The following is a 23,040-nucleotide window of genomic DNA, read 5'->3' as shown; positions in this document are numbered from 1 at the left end:
TACTGTGGAGCAATACTGGATGCAAAGATGGTACAGAAAGTTCCCACAGACCCTGCTCCCAGCTTCCCCTTCTGTTACATCTGGTAGATCCGTCACAGGGAAACGGTGACACGGTCCAGTACTGTTACTACATAAGCGACAGGCTTAGGTCACCAGTTTCCCCACCAGCGACCTCTGCCTGTGCCGGGAACCGGTCCAGAGCCCCACACTCCACACTCAGCTGACGAGTATCCTTGGTTTCGTATCTGTGCCAGTTCCTCAGCCTTCCCTTGGTTCTCGGGACCTGGCCCCCTTTGAACAGTCCTCATGAGGGTCTATAGGATACCCCCCAATCTGGAGCTGATGTGATCTCAACATTAGACCCACCAGCTGGTGGTTCTGGGGCAGGATCTCCGGCGGTCAGGTGCTCTCCCCATTGCGTCCCAGCAGGGGGGGTGTGACATCATCCTGGTGACATCTCACTGGCTGATGCTAACCTTCATCCCTCAGTGAAGGTGCTCCTCCAGGTGTGCCCACAGTCACGTGACGGTGTTCCTTTCCGGTCTCATCTCTTTAAAAGTGAGTCACGAAGGCCAGCCCACATTCCAAGAGAAGAGAACTGAGCACTAACTCCTGGGTGGGGACGCATTCGTCTATATTATTTGGAATTCTTCTGTAAGGGAGGTTCATCCCTTCTCCCCTATTTATTTAATCAGTGTGGACTCACGGGCCTTTCCTTCATTCTCTGGGCAGCAAGCTGATACTGCCGTCATCTCTTCTATTGCTCAAACTGCCCCAGCCTTGGCCTCTGGTCTCTGTCGCCCAGGCGGGTTCCTGAGTCCCGCTGACACACCCCATCTGTGTTTCTTCCCTCTGGGCTCTTCCGTGCCCTCTGGTACACAAGGTGCCCCAGGCGTGTTTTGTCCCCTTCTTGCCCAGCCCCTGGAACTGGCCATTTCACCAACGAGCCCTGTCCTTTCATTGAATAGTATTTCGAACCCAAAATCAGAGTGAGATTTTTAGTTTTTTAAATGGTTCGAAACATGCTTAGGTCAAATGTGCAAACAGTTAAAAGGTCTGGAGAGAAAAGTCAGGCTCTTCCTGATCCCTGAACCCCCAAGTCACCTCCCAGGGCAGTCACTATACGTGACATCTGATTTTCCTTCCAGAACCAGGCGCTGCCTGATGCCTTATAGGTCAGGGAGAGGGGAGAGGGGAGACAAGGCTCTAGACCATGGGCCACAGGCCTGGCGAGATGCCCATCATCTCTCCCTTCCTCCTGTCTCCCCATTCCGCCCTGGCCCAGCAGCTCTGCACGGGGAGTGGGCACAGGGCTGGGGGGTGGGAAGGGGTAAGGGCAAGGGCAAGATGGGGTTACTCACTAATGGCCCCGGTGTACGTCGGCTGTGTGAGGTCCTTGGGCACCTTCCTGTAGATGTCAAACCTGCAGAGAGCAAAGGGGACAGGGGTGAGATGGGCACACAGGGCTGGCCTTGGGCAGCAGGGGATGTGGGGCAGCTGAGAGCCACATGGCTCAGCAAGTCACTCCTCTTCCCAGAACCAGCTCTTCCAAGAGGCCTGTGGGACACCCCCTCTGATGGGACCCTCACCCTCACACTGCCCTTACCGTTGTCACGCTGGCTCACAGCTCTTATTAACACCTGAGAAGCCCTTGACCCCCATCTGGTCTTGTTTCTTGGCTGGTCTTTCCCCACCAGAAGGTCACCCCCATGAGGGCAGGGACCTGGTGAGCTTCTGTGCCCCTTGCCACATCCCCGGATCCCAGCACAGGCCTGGTGCAGAGTGGGCCCTCAACAGGCATTTGTGGAGTACACGGAGCCCCCTGAGGGAGTGTGGGGCTTCTCTGATGGTGAAGGGAGCAGGGAAACACAGCCTTTCCTGAGTGCCAGGGCGTCACCTCTCCGCCTTACCCTCCGGACCCTGCTCCCTGCTTCCCTGGCTCCTGCAGCCTGTTTCTTACAGATTCTTCCGGACTCTAAGGTACGAGGCGAACCTAAAACCCTGCCCGGGGCCACCTCTCAGCATCAGGTCATGATGGCTCTGGCTCTGTGCGATGTGGGTTCCACCCCTGGCGCGGAGGGAACGCCTCTCTTTCACAGGGGTCCCATCAGAGCAGGCACGGGTTGTGGGGTGTGGCAGAAGGACTTGGGGTTGGGGACTCGGAGAGACTCCATGGGTTTAAATACAAGGCCCTGAATCAGACCACCCTGGGTTCAAATCTTGGCCAGTCTTCTTCCTCGCTGTGTGACTTTAGGCAAATAACTTCACCTCTCTGTTCCTCAGTTTCCCTGTCTATAAAAAATAGGTCTACTACTACCAGACCTGCCAGGCTACTGAGGAGAGGAAGGGACAAGCATCTGGCAGATCTGACATGGAGTGTTCACAGGGGATGCTCCTCGTGCACTTGGCTCCCTCCCCTGCCCTTGGCCCTGAGCAGCCAGCTCTCCCATGCAGAGTTGAACCAATGGAGCCCTAAGTCCACACACAAGTTCCCAGGCTCTCTGGTCAGAGCCCGGCATGGCAAAGAGCCGCTGCTCTGGGCCTGGTGGGTGATGGGCTGGTGTGCGGTTCCCTTCGGTGGCCGGGAAGCAGCTAGCGCCCCGCTAACCCACTGCCGTGATTTGGAGGTCTTGCATAAGGTCTGACACTTGACTCTTGTGTGCTCACTCTAATCACGACTGTGCTAGCTTCCTGAGACCTCAGGGGCAAGGCGGTTCCCGTGGGTTGCCAAGTTAAAAGGTACTACTTTCTCACCTACCTGCTCAGCCAGGTACTTGGGCCCCGGAGGGCACCAGAAACTGCGGCTGGGAGTGCAATGGCGGGGCGGGGAGAAGTATAACCATGTGACTCAGCCACCCATACCTAGTCACCTCCCTTATCCTGAAAATGCTGACCCCTTTCATGCGACAGGAGTATGAGAGGTAAGAGCAGGTACTGCAGAGTCAGCCTGCCTGGGCTCAAAGGCGACTCCACCACTGTGTAACCTGGGGCTTACTCAACCTCCCTGGGCCTCATCCTGCCGTCTGCAAAATGGGGCAACAGTCGTATGCATCTTGCAGATAGGGGTGAGCGCCAGGAGAACTGGAGCACATGAAGCACTGTGAGCCAGCCTGGTGCCCAGGAAGCACTGCCTGAGTAGTGCTGTTACTCTTATTGATGCTCACTTGAGTAACGTTTATGAGTACCTACTACGAGCTGGGTGCTCTTTTAGGCACTAAGACAGGGAGATAAAATCAGCCCTGCGTGCTTGTGGGTTAGCAGCACAGACAAAGGAAATGGAAAGAGAAGGTGGGGCTGGGGTGGGAGGCTGGAGGCACCTGGGGAAATCTGGGAAGCTTCTTGTAAGAGGTGGCATCTGAGCAGAGCAGAAGGATAGGAGGAAGGTGGGTACGGGCAAACAGTAGCCCAGACAATAAGAACAGCAAAAGCAGAGCCAGAGAAGAGCGGATCCGGCGTGATGGAGGCTTCGTTTCCTTGCACGTGGAACCAGGCTGGGAATGGAGGGAGTGGTCCCTGGGAGGGGGGAGGGGCTGACGATCCACTTCCTGGTCCAGTTAATACCAGTCACCATCCAGGCAGGGCCCACAGGCCAAAACTGGGCCTCACAGTTGAAAAAACATAGGAGCCGTCGTTTCAACCCTGGGAGTTTTACGGGAAGTCAGAGGCTGCTCAGGGTGACGAGGCAGGGGTGGCCAGGAGCAGAGTATCAGCACCAGGTAGGGGTGAGGAGGGAGAAGGGGTTACCTACAAGGGAGGGGTGCCAGGGGCAGGGTGCCGATTAAATCAGTGGATACAGTGAAGGTGATGAGGGCCAGGTGCCTTACTGTCGGGGGAGGGACTGAGAGAAAAAGCAGAATAAACCCTGAGGAATTAGCGTGGAGACGGAAGACTCGCTGTGAAGTCATGGTTTTCGACACCCACAATACAGAACTGTCCACGTGGGTGTGTGCACACCACATGCAGACATACTTCCCAGCTTGCTCCACAGAGAGGGTCCAGGAACAGTGACAGACAGATCACAGACGCATCTGGCACTGACATCTTGCCTCTAAATATCATTCTTTACTCAAAGAAATCAGTGTTTCGGAGAAACGGCTAATTCTAGGGCTGGGCAGGGAAAATACAGGATGAACTTGGAGCATTGTCTTATGTCCGAAAGCAAGAAAGCATTCAAAGCAGGATGGGGACCTATAAAAAGGACAAGAAGCCGCTTAGAGGGGCTTCCACGGGCCAGGGAAAGGACAATGTGAACAGCACAGTCAGTGATCACGGCAAAAGATGGTAACCACCCGGGTAACGCAGGAAGCCCACAATCTATATGGCTAAACAGAAATGAGTACAATCAGGCATTTGATGAGAAACAGGCCATTCCCATACCTCTGAAGCACCATCCCCACCAAATCCTTGCGAATTACAGCAGGAAAAAGTGTGACTTTAAAGGGGAGAAACCTAGCAGACATTGTGGGGACCAAGTGCCTGTCACCGGGGAGGAGACGTGTCACGTACCTCCTGATGGGACACACGGAGGAGGGTGTGCGTCACTGCTGTGGAGCTCTTGCTCTAAATGCACACCCTCGGGAGACTCGTGGGAAAACAGCAAGCAGATCCACACAGAGGGAGGGTCGTGTTTCAAAATGCCCGACCAGCACTTGTCCAAACGACCCAGGTCGGGAAGGCCGGTGAAGACTAAGGGACCATCCAGGATCAGAGGCAGCGGAAGAGACGCCACAACCAAGTCCTGTGGGATGTCCCGAATGAGAAAAAGGACGGCGGGGGACAACTCATGGGATCTGAATTAGATCTGTGGGTCGGTTTGTATAGAGTAGTGTTTCCTTGTCTTTGATCATGGAATCTGGTTAAGTAAGATGCTCCCATTTCAGGAAAGTGGGCAAAGGGCACAGGGGAAGTTTCGGTATTATGTTTGCCGATGTTCTGGCAAGTCTAAACATTGTATCAAAATGAAAAGTTAAACATGTTTTAATTTAATGGAAATTTAAAAAAATATTTTAAGGGCGAGATATCATGTAAAAATCCCACCCAGCCTGCTCTCTTCACTACTGCCCGTCCCTACAGGCGTCTGAATTTGAAGGGCTGGCTCAGTAAGTGTTTGTTGAGTCTACTTGGTGTTCGGGAGAGTCTTTGTCGGGGTGGGAAGGGGAGGAAGCCTGGTGAACAAGGGTCTAAGAGAGGAGGTTAGACTTGGTCCAGACTACAGGAGGCAACGGCCAGCCAAGGAGGCAGGTGCCCCTGAAAGAGTGAATGGCGCAAAACCAAGGTCACTGTCAGCCCACGCTAGGCTGCTTCTCACATATCCTTGAATTTAATGTTCACAGTAACCCTGGAAGATGCTGATATCCCATTTGCCCAGGGAGAAGACAAAGTTCAGCTATAAGCAACTTGCTCCAAGTCATCAAGCCCATGATTACCAAAGCTGGGATTCAACTCCAAGTCCAAGTCCGTAGGCCGTGGTCCTCCCACCGTCCTGTATTTGCAGGAATCAGTTTAGAGCTCAATTATTGGTAAATTCAAGTCTCAAGGTTTTGTTTATTTGCTTTTCGGAAGATGCTGCCTCAGAGCAAGTGGAATCTCCTGGAAGACAGGGACCAGTTCAAAGTACATTCACTCATCCAACACATATTCACTACGTAACTATTGGCAGTGCTCTTGATGGTGAGAAAACGGAAGTGGTCAAGGCAGACACGGCCCCTGCCCTCACGAAGTGGCTGGTCGACCCATGCCTCTGGGTCCCTGTTCAGGGCCACCGCAACAGAACGTTCTCCAATAATAATCCTATTCCCACGCCATACAATCCAAGCTGGGGAGCGGTCGCAGGGTAAAGGGAGAGCTGAAAAAGACCCTGGGTTCAGAGCTGACCACAAGCCGGGTGAGTCAGCAGTGAATGTCACTGAGAAAATGGGCCACAGGGAAGATGGTGAGAACCCAGGCATGTGACAGACCAGGAAGTGAGCCGTCCTCCTGGGCTCCCGTTAGTCAGTCCCTCGCCGCCGTGATGCAGCAAGGGGATGAGCTGTGACCACTCACTGTCACAAGAATGTGGGAGAAAGGGCGAGGAGAACGGGGGAGGGGGGCGGGATGCTCACTGAGTGTGCACCTAGCCTATGCCAGGCCCACGCTAGGCCCCAACCGGCATGTGCTCGTCCAGTTTTCGTGGCCAACCCACGAGGCAGGGACTGTGAACCCGTTTTGGAGAGGAGGCTCAGAGAGCTGGGTGATTCGGCTAAGCTCGCACGCACACCTATGAAGCGTCGCTGGGAGGATGGGGATCCAGGGCGGAAAATACTTCTTAGGAAGAAAGGTTAAAGAACTGGAATGCCTTGGCCTCGAACCAAGGAAGCCAAAGGATGGACTCTTGATGGTTGTTGAATAAAAAATGCCCTTCCTCGGACCTCCCACCGGACCGTGAGTTACCCCAGGGCCAGATCTGGTCTCCCTGATGCCCAGCCCGGCCCTGCCCACTCCAGGCCCTTGGGAACCCATGAGTCCATGAGCAAACCTGCACAGAGGTAAGGCCCCTGGCGGGATGAGGGGGAAGTGGGCGGTGGGGAAGCTGCGGGAATGGGTCCTCGGGGCTCTTCTACTTTGGTGGATATTTAGAAACTTCACTTTAAAAAAGGCAAAGTGGGTTTAAATTAAAGCAAGAGAACACTCAGCTGGACCTAAGAAGGACTGACCCCAATGCCAGGAGAATGGGACCAGGGTCTGGGGCAAGGTGGGCAAGAGGTTCGTTGCCTGCTGGCACGGAAACTGAACACAGAGACCCCACAAGGCCTTCTGCTTTCAACGCCCTGCACTGTGCGGTCTGGAAGGAAGGGACTCGGAGATCTCGGTGCCCACCCATTCTCCAGAGGACAGAGCGGAAGCCCTGAGAGGAGGGGTGACTGGCCCAGGTCAAGGCACAACTCACCTCGGAGTACGTAAGACAAAAACAAGCAGGTTAAAAGCTGGCGAAATCCTTGTTCTCTCTCATGCTCTTGAAAAGTCATTGACAGTGGTTTTCAAGCAGGGGCGATTTTGTCCCCCTAGGGGACATCTAGCAATGTCTGGGGACATTTCTGGCTGTCACACTGTGGGTGCTGCTGGTACCTAGTAGGTAGAGGCCAGGGATGCTTATAAACATCCTACGATTCACAGGACAGACCCCACAACGAAAGATTATGGACCCAAAACCTACATAGCGCTGAAGTTGGAAGACTCTGTTGCATGCAGAGCAGAAATCCCCAGGCGGGAAGCTCATTTTCCATGGAGCCTGTATTCTCACCAAGAGGCATCGGCTCCTACTGGGAGAAGTCGGGGCCCCAGCCTCGACTATCCCCCATGGAGGCCAAGAATCTGGACTCCGCAGTCTCTCCCTCTCCCTTGTTGCTCTGTGCCCGAGAAGGCAGAGCGTACTTGGAAAAAAACTGGGCGAAGGCCCCCACAGGGGGAAAATAAAGTCCGACCTGGGTCTGTGACTTACTCTAGCGGTACAGTAAATACATGTGTCACTTCGTTTAATCAAAAAGGTGCTGAATCCGGGCTTCTAGCCTCGCTATTCTTTAGCACACAACGAACTCCTGAGGTGAAAACATACGTCGGCACCAAAAGTCAATGAGTATTTACTTAACAGAAATTTGCGGTAGGGACCGCAGCTGGCCGCAGGGCGAGGAAGGCGGCGTAACCTCCCCTAAAATAAACAGGCAGAAGGGAACTGCCACTGGAAATGTCTGACTAATGGGACTCTTCTGTAATGCCTTTTCATAGCAGAACGCCTCAGCGCGGCTATTTTAACTGCTGCTGCTGGGGACCGCACTTCTCCCGGCTCCAGCGGAGGGTTCTCACAGCCCTCTGTGGTCCGCCCTAGGTGGGCGGCACCCGGGCGAGCGCAGGTGATGTCACTGTTTCCAAGGCTTCATGAAATCAGACGCCATGTAGGAGCAAGTCATTGGAAGTGGCGGGTCATTCGTCCCAAAAATAGCCAGCGAGGGTTTTCGTTGGCACTTGGGCCTGGCCAGTCCAGCCTTGGAGCCAAGTGCCAGGGAGGTAGGTGAAAAGTGCGATTGTTTGTTCATTTGTTCGCTTCCTCCACCTTCCTGAGAACCACTGGGGCGTGGGTGTGTACATGCGCGTGTACGCTGGCTGGAGAGCCCACCAGAGCTGGGCGCTGCAGGCACCAGTCCTGAGGAGCCCTAGCATCACCCTCATTCCCCTCCCCCATCCTGTCCTTGACATTCAAACAGCTAAGATGAGCTCACACGGCTCCTCCCTCCGTTACAAGGAAGGGAAAAGAACGCCATCCGGAGTTTGCAGGGGTAACGTTAGTAACAATAACAGCAGCCCCAGCTAGGCTTATGTGTGGTACGTGCCCCCTTCGCTTGCCCAAGATGCAGGATGGGGACCCCAGCTCCCGCAGGCTGGCCCCAGGGTGTTCACGTCTACCCGCTGCGCACAGGCCTGCCTGGGCCAGGGGGACTCCCTCCTGCACGTACAGGTTTGGGTGCTGACCCGCTGTGCACACACCTCCAACATACAACATACATGTGCAGTGTTCTCCCTCCAGCCCACCACCCAGAGTTCTCTCCCCACATCTCGGGGCCCACGTGGAGATTTCCCTCTGCAGGGTGGCCTCCCAGCTCCAATCACCTCCACCTGTGACCTCTGCCCCTTCAGCATACTTTCTCCCTTCCCCTTCTTCCCACAAAAGCCACCAAATCTAGCCAAAGAGGAGGAGGAATAAACCTGACACTGACTTTCTAGAAGGCTGCTCCCAAGGCAGCCTCACCCACTTCCCTGGCACAGCCCTGAGTTGGCCACAGGGTCTTCCCCTCTGGCTGGGCTGGGCTGGGCCAGGTTTGGTCCTCAGTCTCCTGTGGGCCGTGCAGGGCCGGCCCATTCATGGCATTCAGTAAGTTCCTGGTGAAGACACCAACTGACATATGCACAGGGCTTTTCACCGTAGCACCAGCTGTAACAGCCAATGACTAGAGACCACCCAAGAGGACCGGTCCACAGGCTACAGACCACCCATAAAGCGGAGGTGACGGGTGAAGCAGCAATCGAGGCGAACGAGGAAGGTCTCTATCCAGAAAGAGAAAAAAGCAAACTGCAGACACGGCATTCTGTTCAAGTTTATGTGTGGGGGGGTAGAGGTGGTGGATAAAAATAAATTGGCATCCTTGCTTGTATCTTCTGAAAGAAACAATAGAAGGTATAACCAAAAGCTAACACACAGGGTTGCTTCTATTATTCTTAGGAGACGCGTAAAACCTATTAAATATTTAGGGATAAATTTGACAAAAGACGCACTAGACCCATATATGGGAAGCTCTAAAACATGGATGAGGGAAATTTTAAAAGACCTAAATAAATGGAGAAATATACTGTGTTAATGAATCAGAAGACTCGATATTGTTACAATGGCATTTCTCCCCAAACTGATCTGCAGATTCGACTCAATTCCAAACAAAACCCTGGCAAGCATTTTTGTAGAAACTGACAAGTTGATTCTAAGATTCACATGGACATGCAAAGGGCCTCGAAGAGCCAAAATAATTCTTAAAAAGAACAAAGTTAGATTCGACTTCAAGACTTGCTTGCTCTAAATCTTCTAGAAGAAAATCTTTGTGATCTTAGGTTAGGCCAAAATAAATTCTTTCTGATAAGACACTAAAAGCAGGATCCATTAAAAAAATTGATAAGTAAGCCTTCATCAAGATGAAAAACTTCTGCTCTTCAAAAGGTACTATTAAAAGAATGAAAAGACAAGCGACAGACTGAAAAAATATATGTGAGCCACACGTCTGATAAAGAATTTATACGCACTATAAAGAACGCTCGCGACTCAGCAATAAGAAAACAAATGACCCATTGAAAACTGCGCAAAAGATCTGAATAGACATTTCACCAAAGACTTACTGATGGTAAGTAACCCCATGAAATGATGCTAACATCAAAAATGCTGGGGAAATGCAAATTAAAGCCACAGAGAGCTCCTCCTCTCTACCGACGAGAATGGCTAAAATCATGAAGACTGATGTCCCGGAGCGGAGGTGAGGGTGCAAAGCTACTGGAACTCTCAGACACTGTTCGGGGGCGGGAAAGTTGCACCAGCTCTGTGGATGAGGGTTCAGCCGTTTGTTCAAAAGTTAAACATGCACCTATCATACAATCCAGCCAGTGCACTCCTAGGCATTCCCCCAAGAGAAATGAGAGTCCGTACCCAAACAAACACACGTGTATGAATATTCACGGAAGCTTCATTTGTAACAGCCACAAACTGGAAACAACCCAAGTGTGCATCAACAGGCAAATGGACAAATTGTGGCACAGCCGTACGATGGACTCAGCCGCAGGCAGCCGTGGGTATTGCCATGAGCTTCTCAAAATAATGATGCTGAATGAGAGACAAACCAGGGTCCCGATGGTGTGAGTCCATCTATATGACTTTCTGAAAAGTACAGACTTACCTAGAGTAACGGCAGACCACCGGTTGCCTGGAGACGGAGGGAGGGAGGGGTCCGAAGGTTTGGGAGGTGATGGATGCGTTTGCTGCCTTGGTTGTGAGGGTGCTTTTATGGGTGTACACCCATGTCAAACTTCTCCATCCCAGGGCCCCACTGTGGAATGAACTACATCGGGATGGGGCAGGAAGGCAGGAACTGCGTTGGGTAAAAGCGCAACTGCGAATATGAGCTGCGGGTTTATTTCCACCTGCAAACTGATTTCCCCAAACTTTCAGCTTGGACCCACTTGTGTTAACAGAGGGACAGAAAGGGGAACTGGCATCTCCTGGGTTCCTACCCCACAGGGCAAGCACTCCTTACACCCCTGACCTACCCCACTGAATCCTTCCCACCACCCATGAGGTACTGGCACCAAAGGCGGAAACCCAGACTCAGAGAGGTGGAGCCATTTGCCTGACCTCACACAGCCAGCAAGAGGCAGAGTCAGGACTGGAACCCTGGTCGGCTTCACCAGGAGGCTGACCCCACACCTACCCTCTGCAGCTTCCCCAGAGATGGACGCTGGCCGGCCCCAGGGGCGCTGGTGCTCATGGCTGCCCTCCTGTGCCGCTGTCGAGCCTGGTGCGGCAGCAGGGGAAGGGGGAGGGGTCCCACACTGCAGCATGGTGCCACCCTGAGGCCCTGCAGAGCACAGCTGGACAGGGGTCCCCCCCCCTGTTGCCTCCCCACCTCCAACAGCACTGGGAGCCCCAGCTGTCCCAGAAAGTGGAAAGGCGCACTGGCTGTTGGGGCCTGAACTTGGCTGGGAGTCAGACATCCTGTTGTCAAGGCCACAGGGAACGCGGGGCCAGGGGACAGCAAGGGCCCCGGAGTATTTCCAAATCGCTAGAAACAGGCCACAGCTGCCCGCCAGCCCCACACCAGGGCACAACATCATCCCGAGTGCAGACGCTATAAATGGAAATGTATTCTTAGAGGGGCAGAAGATGGGGGTGGGGGGGCGGGGTTCAGAAGTGACCCATCATCGGATAAAAATATAGACGACATTTAAACGCTGAGCGGCAGGAGCTATTCCGGGGACTGGATTTGCACGCCCACGGCTCCCCGCCAGGGCACGGCCTTCGACAGATTTGAGCGGAAGGAGCCACTGGTGCGGGCGTTTTCAAATATATAAGGAGCGTACTGAAATGAGTCATGTACTTCTACATACGAGGGGGGAAAGGCAGCCAGGCCACGTGTCCCGGGGGAAGGTGCCACCTTCTGGGGGTGCACAAGTGCGACTTTGACCTCCACCAGCACTTGCCCGTCAAGTTCAAGTTTACTCTGTGCTGTGAGACCCACCTTTTGCACAACATCCCCAGCGACTCTGAAAGGTCAAGGCTGAGTTCTAGCTCGGCGTGGGGGTGAAAGCCCGGACAGGGTTAGGTCTGAAGAGGTTTGCAGGGCAAGGAACGCACAGCAGAGAAAGAGCTGGAGAGTGACGTGGCGGTGTGGGGAGGGGAAGGAGAAGGTTTACTGAGCTGGCCTCTTTGCTCATGCTGTCTTCTTGTCTCCTCAAAGTCATCCCAGGTACAAAAACGGGGTTCATCCGCATTTTCACAGAAAAGGAAACTGAGGCTAGAAGAGACTATGTAGAGACGGTGATTGAGGCTGAGGCCCTGACTCTAAAAAAGACACCTTTTCCTGGGGGGAAAGGGTGGAAGGGTGTCTGGTCCAGAGTGACAGCTCCTGCTGAGGTGCACAGCTCCCGGAGTTCAAGGTCACTCAGGCAGCAAAGCTGCCACGTTCACCCTCCGGGGTCCAGACAGGAAGGTAGTATGCTGTGTCCAGCCGTTCGAGGTCTGGCCCACGAACTAAACGGTGAGACTTCTCAGACAAGCCCGTGCCAAAGGGATGAAGAAAGTGTTCTCCTCGTGGGCCTAGGTGAGAGGCGAGCTGGTAGCCATTTTCACGGGGGCACATCTCAGTATTTTTCAGTTGCTGGATACAAACAGGCTATAAATAAAAAGCCGAGACAACCGGGGTCCTTGGGAGACCCGGGTTGGGCTGGCCAGCCTGTCTGCGCATTATCTGCCTGGCCCACCCCACAGCCCCTCCAACATCCTGTTCCCAAAAGGTCCCTTCGGTCCCAGTGCTGGGCCTTTGCAAGCATCCTGCCCTCTGCCTCTCCTGCACCAGCTTGTCCATTCTTTCTGTCATTACTGAGTGCCTCCTGTGGACCAAGCGCTGCTCTGGGTGCGAATCAAAGAAAACACTTCCAACCTGGCTGGTATGGCTCAGTAGACTGAGCACCAGCCTGAGAACTGAAAGGTCGCCGGTTCGATTCCCGGCCCGGGTACGTGCCTGGGTTGTGGGCCAGGTCCCCAGTTCTCACACATCGATGTTTCTCTCCCTCTCTTTCTCCCTCCCTTCCCCTCTCTCTAAAATAAAATACAATCTCTAAAAGAAAAGAACTGGGCGCAGATTTGACAATGGGCTCGGTGTGGATTAGCAATGTCTGCCCGGGATGTGAGAATAGGGACACCCGTGACATGCTTTCCAGGTGTTCTCAAGGCTAATTTAAGTCCAGACCCATTTTTAAGGCAGAAAAATGGAGGTCCAGGAAGTTACATCGAATTTCCTAATGTCAAAAGTGAAAGCTATCTGTGAGTCCCATCCCAGGCTCTTCCCATGACACCCAGGTGCCCCTAAATTTGGGGGCTTTTGGCATTATTGTCTACCAAAGACTGATCTTCGAGAAAAGTCACCTCTAAATCAATGACGCAAGTCAGTATGAAATTTTGTTTTTTACAGTGATTCATGTTATCCACAGCTCCTTCGGAACAAAACCTTTTCTAAACAGCAAGGGGGGTCTGAGCCCTGAGGAAGCCATCTGAGGGTGCTGCCCACGACACACACACAGCCCCAGAGGAGGGGGGCCTGGAGCTGGCCGAGGGGCCTGGCACCAGAGGGAGCCTGGGCCCAGGCGAGGGCCGAGGCCTGCCCGGCCCTCCTCCTTCCCCCTTGGTGACTCACACCTGGCTCTCGACTTCAGTGTACTGGCTGCCGAGTCTTCAGTTTTTCTTGGCTCCTGAGCAAAATGTACTTTTCCAAAGGACATTGATTTAACTGAGCTTGAATTTTGCAATGGCCTGGCAGGGGTGAGGTTAGCCTGAGCACACGCTGTCCCGGGAAATGGGGACCAAAGAATGTGGTTATCGCCGCCCTCACCTCCTCCTCCCTTCTCCCCAAGTGGGAGGCTCAGTCCACCCCCTGGCAGAGCCCCCTTGCCACCGGTGTGCCTGCCATCCCCTCGGCCTCCCCTGGTCACCTGGCTACAGCCACTGCCTCCCTCTGGCTCCCCTCCACCGGGCACACCCCGGACTGCGTTTCAAACCACACCTGATAGCGGGCCTGGAAGAAGTCCTGGAAAAGAAGAGCCCGAAGATCCTCCAGCCAGGGAAGCCCCCATCATCTGCACAGCCACACCCCCTCCCCGCCACGGACACCGCCGCTAAGGGTGTGGGCAGAGCACAGGTCATGGGGTCAGGCTGGGGCTGGCTCAAATACCAAGTACACTGTGTACCAGTTTGCCTTTTTAAAAATAGGCTATTGTTTGGGGCAGTTTTAGGTTTACAGCAAAATTAAGTGGAAGGTACAGAGATTTTCCAAACATCTGCCCCCCCCCACAGGGTGGGACATCGGTTACAGTGGATGAACCGAGACTGACATCACTGTCACCCAGAGTCCATAGCCAACATTAGCGTTCGCTCTTGGCGTTGCCCGTTCTGTGGGTTTGGACACATGTATGATGACATGTACCCACCGTTATAGATTCACGGCGGAGCAGTTTCACCGCCCTAAATAGTCTCCGTGCTCTGCGCAGTGACCTGCTGGCCCTCACCCCCAGCCCCGCCTCTCACTGTGCCATAGTCCTGGCTCTCCCAGAATGCCATCCGCCAGAAACCGCATCGTGTGCAGCCTTATCAGATGGGCTCCTTTCATTCAGCGATATGCACTTAAGTTTCTTCCCCATCTGTTCAGGGCTCAGCAGCTCACTTCTCTGTAGCACTGAGTAACAGTTCAGGATCTGGGTGGACCCTGCGCACCTGGTTTTTCAACCCCCAGGGTGTGGATTTGCAGGGCTCGACCTCCTCATGCATGAGCTGCATGCCTTTGGGCAGATTTTTCTCCAGACCGCCAGTGTTTTTCATTTGTAAAATGAGGATAAAAAGACTGACTAGCCCTGACTGGTGTGGCTCAGTTGGTGGGGCATCATCCTGCAAAACTGAAAGACCGCCAGTTTGATTCCCGGTCAGGGCGCATGCCTGGGGTGTGGGCCAGGTCCCCAGGTGGGGGCGTGCGAGAGGCAACCGATTGACGTTTCTCTCCCTCTCCTTCTCCCTCCCTTCCCCTCTCTCTAAAAATAAGTAAATAAAATCTTTTTTAAAAAAGAATGACTACCTCAGGGGTGTGGGGATTGTCTGTGGAAGCCGTCGGAAGGCGCCGATTGTAGCTCACAGCACGCGGCAGGCGTGTGGCAGGTGCTGGCTGCGATTATCGTCGGGCACCAGTACTGCGCTGTCGTTCCATGGACGGGCTTATTTTTGCCTTCTTTCTACCATGCGGCACGGGGCGAAGAGGACACACACCAGCTCTGGGCTCACGCAGGCTGGGGTTTAAATCCTGACCATGCTTAGGCAAGTGGCTAGACCTCTCTGAGCCTCAGTTTACTCACCTGTAAAATGGGGGGGAGGTGGGGGAATCACGTCTCCCTCCCAGCACGATTTTGAGAAACCAGTGTAATCACTAACGAACGCAGAGAGGACCCCCTGGCACCCTGGAGGCGGTCACAGGAGGTTAGTTCCAGGCTGTGTGGGGGAGGTTCAGTGGCCAGCTGTGCTGAGGGCAGAATGCAGGGGCAGTGGATGTATGTGAGGGCCACAGCCTGTTGCTAAGCAGCCAGCAGGGGTGGCTTCAGAGCACAGTGAGTGTGGGGACAGGCAAGTGCCACCCTGCCCAGCCAGGACACAGCAGAGGTCGGCCAGAACTGAGTGACTAGGGGCTGTGGCTCTCTGCAGCTGGCCAAGGCCTGGCTAGCTGTCTCCTTGGTGTCAAATGACAGCAGAGGAGGCAGTAGCCAAGGCCAGTCAGCACTGTTCTGTGGCCTCCAAGGTGAGAAGCAGGGACGCCGGGAAAGTTAAGGGGCGGCATCAGTCAGTCAGCTTGTGGGTACCCACTGGTGAGTCCCGTGGGGCTGCCATACCTGCCAGTGACCTCTGTGCTCTCCAGAAGAATGACCCTGGCCTTGGGGCCCACCCACCGGGGACACCCACCCACCAGGGAGGCCCACTCGTACCCAGGAAGGCCTGTGAGGTGCCACATCCCGACAAGGCAGTACCGGGGACCCTGGGAGGCAGGCTAGGATCATGGTCCCCACTCTCCAGAGGAGGAAGATAAAGGTCACCCCAGCTTTCACTGCCAGGGAACACCGAAGCTGGGACTCAAACCCTTGACTTTTGGCTTCTCCATTCCCCAAGTCAGGCCTAGGATTTCAGAGATGCCCCCAGGGGGCCTCCTCACAGACAGCCTCCACTGCTCTGCACCTGCCCATTCATTCATTCATTCATTAGGCATCCACTCCACAAATATCTCTGGCATCTGCTCTGCTCTGGGTGCCGGGTGGGCCCTGGAGATACAATGTAACCCAAACAAAGGCAGGCCCTGCCTGCCTGGAGCTGGAATCGTGGAAACGGTTACAAACGTGTAGTTCTAGAAGGAGATGGGCGGCAGGAGGCAAAGGCCTGGGCCTCCTGCCCTCTGGTACAGTTAAGTCTGGACAGTGTTGGGTCACAGTGGGCCTGGAGCTGGCCTTTCTGGGTGTGAGTCCCAGCCCGCCACCTGCCAGCTGTGGCCTTGGGGGATTGATGTCACTGCCTGGTACCTCAGTTTCCCAGTCAAAGAGTGCCCGCAAAGTTGGGCTGCTCTGATGGGGTTTAGCAACGTGCTCAGCCCATGAGTGAGCGCGCACCACTGTAGCTGTTACACGCACCTGAGGCTGCAGGGTGTGAGGCACAGAGGACTACAAACAAGTTCCCCCCACAACCCTCTGAGGGCTGGCTCAGCAGAGGTGGCCCCAGGGGACCCAGGAGATCAGGTCAGAATGAGGGGCACATTGGGCTCCCCATAAGCTCAAGATGAAGGCAGGGGTCTCAGGGACCCCAAGTTATAGCTGCTTCACACAGTCTGGGAGCACCCCGTCCAAACCCCCCCACCCGCCCCAGGCCTCCTACCCGCTTAGCTCTCTTCCTGCCTCCCTCCCACTGGCCTTTCCTTCTGGACTCCCTTCCAACTCTCCTGACCTCAATAGCACAGAGCGGAGGTTCTGATTGCCAGAAAGACTTGGAACATTTAAAAAAAAAAATTTTAAGTCTGGGCTCAGCGATGCACACACTCAAAAGGTGCATGTATGCGCATGCACACTCACACATGCACACGCACGCCGATGAAGGATGAGTTAAGAATTCACACACAGGCAGTGAAACCGCCGACGTGCGTTGGAGGAATCTGCACCACACTCACAAGAGTGGCTGCACCGGGGCGGGGGGGGGGGGGGCGGGGGCTTTAAGGAGGGAAATGTGGAAGCAGAGGGAGAATAGGGGGGCTTACAGTGTGTTTAAGATTTTATTTATTTATTTTAGACAGAGGGGAAGGGAGGGAGAAAGAGAGGGAAACATCAGTGTGTGATTGCCTCTCACGTGTCCCCCCACTGGGGACCTGGCCTGCAACCCAGGCATGTGCTCTGAATGGGAATCGAACCGGTGACCCTTTGGTTCGTAGCTCACGCTCAATCCACTGAGCCACACCAGCCAGGGCCAGTTTGTTTCCTGAAATGGTGGTGGCTAGGTGTGGATTATTCTCTAAGCCACCTGGCGTGTCACACTGAACCCCACCAGCTCAAAGTGACAAAGCCCAGTTCTTGGAATTAAGTAGGAACAATAACGCACTATGAGAATAATTCTAATATTTCCAAGAAACTCTGATACTTGACTTTTCTTTTGAGGGCCAAAATACTCTGCAGTTGAGCAAACAGTCAGATCTGAACTCCTGGGGCTGGAAGGAAGAGGCGGGCCAGGCCAGCGGGGACTCGGGGCGGACGGGGCTGACAGTGTGGTCAGCGGGGCCCAGGCCCTGTATCTCCTGTCCCTCAGGAAGGACCAGGTGGCTCTGGGGGAGCTCTGCTGTGACCTGTACACGATGGTTTAGGTGGAACCCAGACAGGATGGCAAATAGCCCGCTCAGTGAGGGAACTCCGCCCATTCCACTTCTGCCATTCCCGTGAATGAGCCGGGGGTGGGGAGTCACATTTGGTACTAGTAGGTCTTTCATCACCTCATAATCTCCCTTTTTAATAAAGAGAAGAGCTGGCTTCAGGCTCAGAGCCTTCTACTGGCCACGGCCAGGGGCTAGAACCGGCTTCTCACTGCTCCGGAGCCCACGGAGACCTTGAATTCCTGGCGGGTGACACTGGGTTTCCACTTCTAGGGGTGAGGTAACATGTTTACCATTTTTTAACTCATCCATTCAAGTCTTTAAAAGTGGGCCCATTTAAGTAAAACATAAAGTGTATAATAATATGGGCAGAAGGATGGTGGGGGGAAATGGAGACAACTGTACTTGAATAACAATAAAAATAAATAGATAGAAGTAAATATGGCCAAAAGGGTGAAACTGGCCCAGGAGGGGTTGAAATCGGTAAACGCTGCTAAGGACTCTGGGCTGGGGGATCCTGCCATAGTTTCCCACAGGTTGAGATCAACGGGTGTCACTGAAGGACACACTCCCAGGTGGCCAAGCTCAGGAGGGGGAGGACCGGATCCCCTTAAGGAAGAGCAACGTCAAGGCCGGCCAGCCAACCAGCAGCTAAAAATTCTTCCTGGAAACAGGATGGCACCTGCAAGGTATCTCCTCTGGTCAGCACCCGCCAGGCCTTTTACAAACTCACACTCCTGACACCTGGTCTCCCCCGCTCGCAACTTCCTCTTCCGTGCTCCTTTACCTGCCCCTTCATCTTCTGTCATCCTTTTCAACTTACTATCCCGCCGCCATCTGGGTCTTACAGGACAGGATGGCTTAGGTGGAACCCGGACAGGATGGCAAATAGCATGCTCGCCGGTTCTTTTGTGGGACAGAAAGTCCCACAAACCCTTCACCCTACTTCCCCTAAGCGCACGCCTTAGAGAACCACAGAAAAATTCTTCACGCTGAGAAATTCACCTCGGTACCATACCGTGCGGCAACCGCAGGCCACGGTAGGAGTTCACGGTCGTTCTGCTAACGTCCTTTTCTGGCTGAGGGTCCCGTCCAGGGTCCCGCCTGCACTGCCTCTAGCTACTGTCTCCTCCCATCTGTGACAGCACTATATCCTTCCTTGTCTGTCGTGACTGGGACGCTTTTGAAGACTGTTCGTGATTATTTTGTGGAATCTCTCTCAAAGTGGGTCTATCCAGCATTTTCTGGCGATTCAAGTCAGGCCGTGCCCTGCTGGGGAGAGCCCCAGAGCAGGCCCTTGTCAGAGTGCCCCAGTAGGGGACACACTGGCCGTATGTCCTGGAGCTGGTGTCAGCCTCGATCACTGCACTGAGATGGTCTCTGCCAGGACTCCCTGCTGTTTGTTACTCTTTCCCCCTTTGGGGTGATAGAATGTTTGGGGGGAGATACTCTTGAGCATCAGCTTAAACTTTTGCCCATTCATTTTAGCACTCATGAGTTGCTTTTAACTGCAGCAGTTATTACTGTGTGTTCTACTTCATTTCCAAATTCCATCATTCTTTCTACATTTATTAGCCGGAATACCTGTGCCGCACCCCCCTCTTTGCTTTTAAAAATACGAGTCCTCAGCAGGAATTTACAAACTCTCCAGCGGGCAAAGCCGGCCTGGAGCTAAACCACCTCTTTCTATGTTTCCACTGAGACAGAGTTCACTGCATCCCAGGACTTGTCCTTCCTTCCCCTTTTCTTCTTTACTTCCCTCCTCTCATCCTGCCCCGGCCATCAACTTGACTTTGAGCCTGTGAGCACCAGGCTGGCCTGGCCACGTGCGCTGCGGTGCACACCGGGCTGGTCATTCCCACAGGAGCCCCCACTTGTTTCATTTACCAATCCTCAGTACCTACTAGGTGCCGGGCATCAGGACTTAAATACACGTTTAATCTTTACAGTAACTTTAGTAGGTCAGCAAGATGCTTCCCATTTTACAGATGAGGAAACTGAGGCTCATTCCTTTAGCCAACAAATAATTAGTGCCCACCAGTGCCAGGCACCCAGGATGGAACTGGGGAAACAGGGGTGAAGGAGACAGGCGAGGCCCAGGAATTAAGGGATTTATATTTTCGTGGAGGGGACAGATGATGAATGAACGTTTTAACCAACACACAAGGAGATGTGATTGCTGTGAAGTGTGCTAAGAGCCACAAAGCGTTTCACAGGGTGCTCTGATAGAGCGCATGGGAGACACTTCAGGCTGAGTGGTCAGGGCAGGCCCCTCCGAAAAGAGACCTGAAGGAAGGGAAGGAGCGGCCTGGGAAGGGCATTCCTAGGGGAGGGAACAGCCATTGCTCAGCAAAGGCTCAGAGGTGGGACTGAGGTTGACCTGGTCGGGGAGCAACAGCCGGAGCACAGGGAGGGGAGGCGGCACAGGATGAGGTCAGCCGGACAGAGGAGGACAGACCCACAGGGCCCTGAAGGCTGGGGAAACGGCTCTGTGTTGTTCCCTGTGCTGGGTTAGAGCAGAGCACTGCGTGTCCAGGAGGGTAGATCAAGTTTCACCCAGGGTGACCCTAGCAGCCAGTGACAGAGCCGGGCTGCCTGGCCCAGCCTCCATCCGGCCCAGCCAGGCCCTTCCTCTCCCCCCCCCCCCCCGCCCCCCACCAACAGGCGCAGGCCCTCAGGCCCCGTGGAACTCCAGGTCTGGCTCTGGGAGATGTTTTTGTGCTCGCAATGAACACGGGCCTGGCTAACGCCCTGGACTGCTGCTCACACTGTCAAGGTCATTCACAAGCCCTACTCTGATCTCCCCATCTGGAAGGACAGAGCCCCGGTCCCTCTCCTTGCCCTGACCCCCGGGCCTGCGCCCAGCACCAGCCCAGCACCAGCCCAGCATTGCTCCCTCTAGGTGCCCGCTGACCTCGATTCTGCCACACACCCCGGAACGGTCCATTTATTTTGCAGTCCTGAGATGTACGTGGACTATTCCCATTTCTTTATCTAGCAAGTTCACAGTCAGGCAGTACTGTACGGGAGAACTTGGGTTCAGTTCCCAGCTCTGCCACCTGCTGGGTGACCCTGAGCAAGTTAACCAACCTCTCTGTGCCTCAGCTTCCCAATGGACAAAATATTTATAATGACAGATCCTACCCACCTCCTAGGAGCAGCCACGAGGATTACGTTGGTTCATAGATGGGAGGAGACAGACCCCAGACACCCTGACAATATCACTCCAGGACTGGCTATTCCCATCGGGTCTCACGCCTCCCCTGCCTCCCACTGCCTCCTAGGCCTGTGAGCGCCCAGAGGGCAGGGTTCACCTGTCCGTCCAGTCCCTGGCAGGGGCCTGGCACTGAATAAGTGCTGTTTGTTGAAAGAATGAATAAGGAACAAGCTTGCAGGAGGCTGGGCTGGGTAAATGCGTCAAAGGTGAGATTTAAAACTTGGAATCACTCAGGACAAATACTTTCAACAAAAGCGCCTTTGGCGGAGCAGACTGAGACAAGGGCTGTGGGCACAGCGCGGCTTCGAGGCCAGACACAGCGGGGAAGAAGCCCCACGCAGAGACCTGGGCCAGCAGATCACCGGGAGGCCCCAAGAACAGACTTCGGAGTCTGGAGCTGCAGACACCTGGCTCCCAGACCCCGGAGCCACCACCTACGTATGGGCTGTGCTGTGGCTTCGGGGAGAGCTGTCCCCTGCCCAAGGAACCTCACCGGGGCGGCGAGCAACGGCTGGAATCTAGCCCACGCTCAGCTCCGCTGAGGAGGTGTGAAGGCTGCATAGGGGGCTCCAGGGGCCCCAAAGAAGGGGAGCTTTTAAAGTGACCCCCACTGAGGTGGCAGAGAGGCAACCAGTAGTACCAGTACCTGTATCAGCTCTTGGAACTTCAGTTCTTTTTTTGTTCTTTTTTTTTTTTTAAGATTTTGTTTATTTTTAGAGAGAGGAAGGGAAGGAGAAAGAGAGGGAGGGAAACATCAATGTGTAGTTGCTTCTTGCACATCCCCTACTGGGGACCTGGCCCGCAACCCAGGCATGTGCTCTGCCTGGGAATCGAACCGGTGACCCTTTTGTTCGCAGGCCAGGGCTCAATCTACTTAGCCACACCAGCCAGGGCTGGAGCTTCAGTTCTAACTTGCAAAGTGGAGCAAGTGAAAGCGGCCATCCCTCCCAGGGCGGGCAGAGAGAGCTGGTACCTCGGTGACCCCTGAAAGTCCGCTGTTTTGTGCCCAGTGCCTAGAACAAAGCCTGGCACATAGTAGGTGCTCAGTGCATTTGCTGAATGAATGAGCAAACAAATGAATGAACGGGCTAACGGACTTGACTCCTGTCCTTTCCCCACAGGCAGCCTGGGAACCAGGTGGCCATTCAGCGGGCTCAGACACAAGCAGGCGTGACCATGAACTTTAGCAAACTCTCACACCGCAAGTCTGGAAGAAAACAGAAAGGAAAGGGGTGGGACGGGTCTAATTTCAGGCTGGAATGCAGTCTTTTCAGTCAGCTGGGAAAAGCGATAAGGACCAGGACGTGGACTTGGGAACCTGGGAATTGAGGGTGGGGGAGGGTCGGGCCCCATTCAAGTAGAGCAGGAAGGTTAGGGCCCCAGGCCGCAGGGCATTCAAGCAGGGTGTGGGGCTGGGCCTGGGAGCAAAGTTCCTGAATGACTAGCTGGCTGGCTGGCTGACTGGGCCAGGCCTCAGGCCCCTCTTGGGAACCTTCACAGCCAAGAGCAGAGTTTCATCAAAACAGGAAAATCATAGAGGAAAAATGCATATGTCAGGGAGATGGTATTCACAGGACTGGCTCTGCCTTGACCCAAGGCCCGAGAATGGCCGGGGGGGTGGGGACACAGAGGAGACCTGCGGAAACAGAGTCCTCCCAGGTCAGGACACCCACTGCCCACCCTAGCCCGGGACGGCTGGGGCGGGGGGCATCCCAGGATGCTAGGAAGGGGGCTTGGACTAGGTGGCAGAACAGGGCACTGAGAGCCTCAGAAGTCATGCCCTCAGAGCCAGTTCTGCAGCCACAGGTCCCAGGCTCGGAGCAGAACTTGACCTGATGTTACCCATGAAGAGGGATGTGCTCTCCCATAGGTGTTACCTGTAGGGCAGGGAAGCAAGGACTTTGGCCCTAAACGCCCAACAGGCAGGAGCCTCAAAGCACCCGACCGTTTTCTCTTTGGACAGCAGGGCACTCCTACCCCATCCCAGCACCCTACTGGGACTGTGAGCTTCCATCTGCCGGCGGGGTCTGCAGACACAGCCTTTTCCGGGGTTATTAGGGAACTCCCAGGTGAGCACTGAAGTGGTCGATCCAGCAAAGCCTCCTCTGCCCA

The 23,040-nt window shown here is 54.4% G+C and overlaps 1 protein-coding gene across 1 annotated transcript in view; it reads right to left on the bottom strand.

Annotated features, from left to right (window-relative positions):
- Positions 1 to 23,040, bottom strand: part of ERGIC1 (endoplasmic reticulum-golgi intermediate compartment 1) — a 78,112-nt gene that overhangs the window by 39,179 nt on the left and 15,893 nt on the right. The window contains exon 2 of the mRNA XM_053927377.2: positions 1,362 to 1,423. Within this exon, the coding sequence (XP_053783352.1) occupies positions 1,362 to 1,423 (62 nt within the window). The remainder of the gene's footprint in view (positions 1 to 1,361; positions 1,424 to 23,040) is intronic.

This window comes from Desmodus rotundus, chromosome 6, assembly GCF_022682495.2.
Source record: "Desmodus rotundus isolate HL8 chromosome 6, HLdesRot8A.1, whole genome shotgun sequence".
Classification (NCBI taxonomy): Eukaryota; Metazoa; Chordata; class Mammalia; order Chiroptera; family Phyllostomidae; genus Desmodus; species Desmodus rotundus.
This window is presented reverse-complemented; position numbering and strand designations above follow the sequence as displayed.